At 39.1% G+C, this 8109-nt stretch overlaps 1 protein-coding gene and 1 long non-coding RNA gene across 6 annotated transcripts in view; one reads left to right on the forward strand and one right to left on the reverse strand.

The window, feature by feature from the left end:
- Nucleotides 1–2220, reverse strand: part of gal3st3 (galactose-3-O-sulfotransferase 3) — a 29828-nt gene extending 27608 nt beyond the window's left edge. For 3 of the 5 annotated variants that reach the window (XM_055195328.2, XM_055195331.2, XM_055195332.2), the window contains exon 1: nucleotides 1920–2212. Coding sequence is in view for 1 of the 5 variants with exons in the window: in XM_055195333.2 (XP_055051308.1) it covers nucleotides 1920–1928 (9 nt within the window). In the remaining 4 variants the exon portion in view is untranslated. Of the gene's footprint in view, nucleotides 1–1919 lie in introns of all 5 variants that reach the window. The other 2 variants (XR_012360315.1, XM_055195333.2) reach the window with 2 other exon arrangements.
- A 3505-nt stretch (nucleotides 2221–5725) lies between these two features.
- Nucleotides 5726–7336, forward strand: LOC129437492 (uncharacterized). Its single transcript, XR_012360316.1, has 3 exons — nucleotides 5726–5865; nucleotides 5942–6080; nucleotides 6154–7336. It is a non-coding gene; the product is annotated as an uncharacterized lncRNA (long non-coding RNA).
- Nucleotides 7337–8109: the final 773 nt, after the last annotated feature.

Genomic DNA, 8109 nt, shown 5'->3' on the forward strand with positions numbered 1-8109 from the left:
CTCTTTAAAGGCAATATAATCTCTTCAAGTATTCTGATGTTTTCAAACTGATCTATGTTCCCTTGTATACGATAGGTACGCCCAACACTCTAGTATAAAAAACCTCTCAACACCATGATTTTTGCACCACCATGGTTTACAGTCTGTGGCTTGAATTCAGTACCCAGGGGTCTCCTGAGGTTCGGTTGATAACCACTAGACCCGAAAAGAACAATTTTACTCTCATCAGGCCACAAAATGTTATGCCATGTTTCTTTGGGCCAGTTAATGTGATTCTGATGATCAGAATGAACTAATTTTCCAATTAAACTTTACACTGCTATTATTTTGATCATGCCACTTTTAATAAATGAGTCTATAACTCAGAACAAAAAGCGTGGACATCATTACAAATGGGTCTATTGTTTTCTATTACACTACTACATCTGTAAGTAAATCATTCCATAAAGTCTCTAGAAATTTGCAGAAAAACTGTCTAAACATGACACCAATTATATAATAGCAAATATATTACATTTTTTATAAACATAAATAGAGCAATATTCCAGGTGTAATTCTCCCAGTCCATTATGTCATAATGTTACATTTTGTGTACATATCGACATCTCATTTCCCCTTGCACAGGTGTACACTGCATCATAGCAGATGTAAATATGTATTTCTTCTGTACAGATCTTCTTACTGTACGTGTTTTATATGTTCATACTTATTTGATATATTCTTGTTGTATTTGAATGTCTGCCCTGGAGGCTTCATGTAAAGCAATCATTGTTTGTATTGTGCAAGCACCCTTGCTAATAAAACATCTTTTATGACGGTATTTAAAAACAAACGCAAGTACCCATGCACTTGTATAATCATAGCTAAATGATGACAACACAAGATAAAAATGAAAGATTATGTTGTGTCTATGAGAACTGTTAAATGACATTTAATTTCAACATCCCGACAACATTACAAAGCAGATTTTAATCTGCATTTACTTTGAATAGGCCTACTTAGAAAATTTGCATTGAACTTGTACAAACAATAGTCACCACCCTGAACAAACCTATAAGAATCAATTGAGCATATTTTTAGCTCGTTTTATATTAAAAACAAATCAAACATTTCAATTCATGTATCCAGGTTTGATGAGGTCAGACCATCTCTAAATGATGCATCACTGCCCAAATGGATCATCAGAGGTAAGACTGTCACCTAAAACACAGACTAAAAATAAAGCTTTAAACAACCCACAGGTTACAGCATGCACTCCTGTGCATCGATACCCATATCAGTCAATATATAACTGATAGCACACATACATCTCGGAGACATTTGATGTCAGCATTTACAACTGCAAGATGTATTTTTATATTGTTTGCTCATATTGAAGACGTCTGCGAGATGTTTTTGATTTACAATGTATTTAAAACATCTCTTTGTAAGACCTTTATCAGATGTTTTACACACCTGATGTAGGCTATTCCAGATCTTTAGCAAATATCTACGGACTTACCTGTGCTAAATACCTAAAAATCAATGAAGAGGGGAGGACCCGTTTAAATCACTTTTGATAAAAAGCAATTGTGCATTTAAAAGACGTCTAATTGCCATCCAAACACAGGCGTCTGGGGTAAAATAAGGCAATGTTTGGGCTGTCACAAGTTATTGTGACAAAAAAGACATGTAAACAAGTTTATTTTGACTAGAAGTGGGTTACTCATCGCCGGACCATAGTCTATAGTTAACCCTATGCGGTGAAATGACGGCTTTTGCTGGGCATCGGTAACCCTCGTGCACACAGTCGTAAAACAGATACATGCAAACGGATGACAAAACAACCACGACAATAGAATTAGGATAAGACAGGGTACAGGTGTGCGGTTATAACGTTAATGACATTGATAAAACATTGCGACAGGTTACGCGCCTACCTTTGTCATCTCACGCCAGATCGACAGATAGATGGATGGAGTCTTGTTTCCCGGCGTAAAGCAAGTCCGATATGATTAAATGCGCTCGTTTGCGGTTGTGCAAGCAGAGGAGAACAAGCTGACCTGAGACGCTCGAGACGCTGAAGCGTCTGTTAGGTCATTTCAGACATAAGGACTGATTTCAGAGCACGGGTCGCCGCTGCCGTCTTGCCATCGACGCTACGATTGATTGTATCGCGCCGCCTCTCACTGGACCGCTTTCACGACGCACGCGCGCAAAAGGTGCACGACCCAGAGGTGCTATAGGGTCTAACATATTAAATCTGCGATTTGGGACACCTCTTGCTGCATTGTTTTAGAAACCGCTCATTTGTTCAGAATGTTGTCCAGCTGATCATATACTGTAGCTATATAAACAGTAAAATAAAAAATTGGAACAATGTATATATGCTTACATAAGCATAATGCATATAAATATTAGGCTACACACTACATCATATGGCCAAACATACAGCACAAAATCTGTTATTTGCTGATGAATTGAGATATGCTTAAGGAATAGGTAGGATGCGATCCATGTTGTTTCACACTAATGACTTTAAGTTATTTATGGTAGAAAACAAAAGATGTTTAGCAGAATCTTTATACAGATTAGACTACTTTCATACAATGTCGGTTTATGTCAAGTTTCAGACAAGAAAAAAATATGAAATCACAAACTTTGTGGGTCATTATGTTCTTGCCAAGTTAAGTTTCCAGCAACAACTTGTTTGTGATTGCCATGTTATGAAGTAGGTTTATGTTTTATTTTGGACAATCCATACAAAATAAAAACTGTATTTACTTTTAATTCACAAGTTTGCATTAACGTAATCAAATATAAAATAAATAAATTTTGGCATGCTTTCCGAGGGGAGGGCATCTTAACTAGGAAAGATTACCAGCAGAAAGTTAGGTGTTGGGTTGGAGGAGGGATGCTGCACAAAACTGTAATGGGACAGGTGAGTTGAGGGACGGCTTTACTATACAGTAGAGACCCATTTGCGTTGATTGTTGGATTGCATGGCCATGCCCCTCACAAATTTAATTAAAATCCAAAACTTAAATTAAGCCTACAAGCAAAGTAAGCAGATCTCCAGGATCATCTCCTCTTTTTCTTTCTCAGCCTGGTCCTTGAAGTCTCTGAATTCACAGAGCACAAAAATTGTGTAATGGTAAAAAAACAATTTTTATGAACAACAAAGTTACCATGCAAACACTTTGTGAAGACAACTGACTCACTGTCAGGTACCAATGCTTCCTCGTGGTATTTTTACCATGAAAGGCGTAAGCAATGTCACAACTTATGACTAGAAATTGACAGATTCGATAATTTAGTTAAAGTCAGAAAATCAATCCGGACCTGAGAAATGCCATAAATTTACTATCCAGATCTGGCATAGACTCAGCAAATATTTGAAAGCTGGATCTGAACACGCATACGGAAAGACACAGACTTAAACTGATTGGCACACTATCCATAGGACATTGCTATTAAGTCAGTAAAGAAGTTGTGAAAATAAAACTTGTCTTAATAGCATTCTCCTTTGTACCTGATTTTGGCACATCAAATTAAATGCATATAAAACATGCTTAATCCACTCATTGTTTTAGATTCAAAAGTGTTTTTGTTGTCGTGGGGATGGATGACTTTACATTACATCTTTTTTTTGTATCTTGAGTCAAATGACATAATAAGGACTGTTTGCCCGTTTGAACTGTAATAATTTTTGTTCATTCATTGCCATGGGCCTGACATTAGCATTGCTTATTTGCTACCATCTGTGCTCTTTACGCCAGATCTGACAAACATTTTTAGATGTAACAAGACAAGATAAAAAATTGGAGAAAAAAAGTGTGACGTGTTATATGGGCAGAGTTGTGGCTTTAAAAAAAGAACCAATTATCAATTGCCAGAGAAACAGGACACATCGAACTGCACATTGAGCTCCTCAGGTTCTCCGTGAAGACCTCTACTACTAACTAAAGTTTTGGAAAATAATTTTTATATATCACTGAAATGAATACATGATTATTCTTGTATGACATATTTTCCATATGTGTAGGTAGCAAAACTCTGATGCACCACTCATACAGGGCATTAACGCTTGACGGAGGGCATGTCTGAAGCATGGTCCTGACGCAATCATCATAGTGACAACAGCCAATCAAAGTAAACCACAACCCAAAAAAGGCAGCATTTTGATAGCTAATTGACGTCGGTTTGATTGCGCTAGCGACTGCTGGTATAGCTCTAGTTTTACCCACCATAATGATTAATCATTCCTCTTTTTTTTTGCTCCTCTGTTCTCCGGTCTTGCATAAACATAATAGGCTAGCATATGCACTAGGTTATTTGCATAAGGCGATCTGATTGACTGACCCCTGCGCTGGCCCTGGCAAAGTTTTTAACTTCTGCCACGAGCAACCCCAGTGACACGACACCGAATGATCCACAATTCAGTTCGGCAACACATGATGTTAACACTGATGCCCCATGTAAATCCATTGCAAGGTGACCTTATTGTAGGGTGACCATGAGTGCTATTCTTCCCGGATGTGTCCTTGGCAGGATTTTGGTGCGTCTACCGGAAGTCGTATTTGTTGACCGCATGCCATTCAGTTAAAAACATAAGACATGCAATCATAGTTTTCATACCTTAAAATGTAAAGAAATTTAGAAGCAATTTCTGTTTAAGCAAAGATCTCTTGTTGCGCTGAACTTTGAGCGTTGTAACTTTGCAGAAGTTGTTTGTGCTCAAACAGCAACATTGCACACTAAGTGGGGTCAGAATCAAGTACTCCTTCAATAATAAATAAATCATGCTATCATCGGTTCCAGTGATGTGCATCCTGTACTTATTTTAACATTTTAGAAAATGTGTTTCAGGGTTTCATGGTCCGATTCACTCGATTGACAGAAAACCAAAGCTGACTATTTACTATGAACTAGAATTATTTTACTACAAAAGACCTTGAGATTTATTTGTTCATCAAATATACTATTATATTCAGGAAATCAGGTTAATCTAGTTTCTCTACTATTGGAGATGTCAGTGTTGATTTCATGGTAAAATATTATAACTTTTAATAACTTACTCTTAACCTCTTAACTAAATCAACATCACACTGATTGTATGGGCATTTTGAAGTATAGACCTTTCTCACAGTAACCGGAAATACGTAATCGTCGTGAAAGCGGAGTTCCTGTCAAGCGTCAACACGCTAGAAAAACATAAACCCGGGCAAGTTTAAAATGGATCAAAGAGTCTAAACAACTTCGTTAACGGATTTGCCAAATATTACATTTGCTGATGTGACACGACTAATGGAGGAAAACTTTTTCCATGAAGAATTTGTCCATACATTTCTAGGTAAGTAGAGAGCGAGTCTAACTGTTACTGAACTGTTAACTAAAACGACACATAATTAGTGTGTCCACTTACACATAATGTATGTATAGTAGATGATATAGACTACCTTACTAAAACATTATAGTCTGCTTTAAATTAAGCATTATGGTACCAATTACCTTCAATTACTGCCTATAGTTGTCCCAGTGAACGTCTTGTGTGTAGCAACAATAACCTTAGCCGGATGCTATCATTATCAATTAACATTTTTGTCTGGTAATGTCTGTGATCGTATGTTTGTGTGTTGGGGTGAACTCGTTCCAAGAAAAATGGGTAGAGACAGCATTTGGTTGCAAGCTGCGACCAGTGAGCCCTAAAATGTAATCGTCTTTAGTGAACTGTCTGCTGCATATGTAGCAGGATTAGGTGAGCTGTGATTGACAGCTGACATAACCTATCAGGAAGGGGCAGTCCCTTTTTAAGCGCTGATTGGGTGCTCCCTGCAATGCGTCATGTCCTGTGTTTCCCCGGGGTGTTTTTAACGATAGCGACAGGTGAGCTTTGTTAATGTGCTGTTGTTCATAGTTTTAATCTGTGTATGTTATTTAAACTAGTTTGTGTTGGATTCAGTGTGTCGTTTGTCTAGCGTGCTGGCGCCCTTCTACGTGTAGTGGTACATGAGTGTAACCTCAGTTGGCCGCTGGTTGATCTGCTGTGGGTTAAGCTATGCCATAAAACTGTTATTTGTCTGGGGTGATACCACTATTCGGTAAGTGTCCAGCATGAAGTCAATGTTTGTATGATGTTGTAATTAGTTTTAATATCGTATTTGTTTATTTTAGGGTTTTCCCTCTTGTTCTACGTCCTGTCCCTCGTGAGTGTTTGATTCTCGTGCTGCTGAGTAGCATCGCGGTAGCACCGACCTTATCCTCTCTGCTGTATGCTGGACTGTACACTGTCTGGTTTCTAAGTTCAGGGTTGATTTTAAGATCCGAGTGAAGGACTGTCCGGTGCATTTGGAGTTGGCAAATGGACTGTGGCGTTCGCGCAGTGTAGCTTCCCTTGCCTTTAACCCCTTTTGTTTCTTTTCTTTATTTGTATATCATTTTGTCTGAATATTTGTATATTGTTTATACTTTTAGGTGCTGAGGTTCCCACGGGTGGATGGATCTTGTGGTGGTGGTGGTAACGTTTAATGTTTACCGTGTTACACATTTTTGAAGTGTATAAGTGTGTGCTTTGAGTTCACCGTGTGGTGTGAAATTGTGCTTGTGGATAACTTGCGCCAGAGATCACTCCGGTGGGTAGCCTCAGCCCTGTAGGGGTACTGTGTTCATTTGTTTGTGTATTCAATTTGTTGCCGGTCATTGCATTTTAGCAGTGAGGGCATTTTATATTATGTTGTACTATTTGTTGTTTTTGGTATAATTCTGTTTTGTGATTAATGTGGTGTAATGTTTTGTGTCTTACTGTTAAAGTGTGACAGCTGGAGACCTGTTTTGAACAACCTCATCATGTCTGTTTAAATCATCCTTTTACCTGATTAAAGTAAATCATGAATATTGTACAATAAATGTGTATTTTTGTATTAAACCCACGTCTCCTGCTCACTTTTACTGAGGAATGAACTTGTGCGCCGCCTTTTGGGTGTAAGGATTATTTCCCCGGGTGTAAGTCCCGGGGTGGCGTAGTCGGAATTTTATGTAAAATCTTTGCTTTTGTCATAAAGCTATCCCCCAAGCCCCTCGTCATGCCACATTTTGGCGTATAGTCGGCAGGGTCCTCGAATTTTGAGTGCAGAGACGTGGGTATTATTTTTTTTGTGTGTATGTTTGTTTTGTAGGAACCAGACAGCGGCAGTTTTCGTGTCGGAATCTCAGCACAATTTGTTGCTGGGCTTGCGTGGTCCGATCGGTTGCGGTAAGTGGTCCTTGGTTCTAGGAACGGAGGACGAATCACAGTTTAATAAATTTAGAGGTTCCGTAAAGGTAAATGGGTTAAGAACAAGAGGGAGAATCTGAATGTATTGATTGACATGATGGACTTACCTGCAAGTAATGCACGGGCATCATCCCGCAGTTTCTTTTTTTTCCGATCCTGACTCGTGCTGTCTTTTCGGGGACATTTCCAAAAGTTGCCTTCTGACTGGCCGTTTCTATATCCGAAAGCTGCAGCCTGCGCGAGGTCGCATATGCAGGCTGCATACGTCATCATGTTTTATTTCAGTTAACTGAACATTACATTAGCAAGTCATAAGCATATTACAACAATTTACGATTAACTAAGAATAATAGTTAACTTTATAATTGTTAATATTACGAAATAAGAAAGTTTTGATGACGTATGCAGCCTATAAATGCGACCTCTGGAGGCTGCAGCCTTCGGATTGAAAAACGGCCTCTGTCAAACTTCGTCAGGCGCCCGCGCGATCAACCGGGCCGGCACGGACAATCAAAGGCTGGGGGGCATACTTTCTAGACTAGAGCCATTAAATTATCTCGTTCCCCCTTTTTTGTAACATATACATGGATAAAAAGGACCTAATAATTTCAGCATTAAACATTTTTTTCATTAGGCTATTATTTTTGGTGCCCCTCAGCACGTGGTGCCCTACGCACAGCGCGTGATGCGCGTTATGGGAGCGGCGGGGCTGCGTGTAACCATTACACCTGCGTGTCGCCTAACATTCCCCCCATGGTCAGACCCTGCGTTTCTGAGAGCAGGGGATTCCATGAAACAGATCTCATGGCATGCTGTTGTACACATAGATGCATCCAACACGGGATGGGGAGCCACGT

Source organism: Misgurnus anguillicaudatus, chromosome 21 (assembly GCF_027580225.2).
Source record: "Misgurnus anguillicaudatus chromosome 21, ASM2758022v2, whole genome shotgun sequence".
Classification (NCBI taxonomy): domain Eukaryota; kingdom Metazoa; phylum Chordata; class Actinopteri; order Cypriniformes; family Cobitidae; genus Misgurnus; species Misgurnus anguillicaudatus.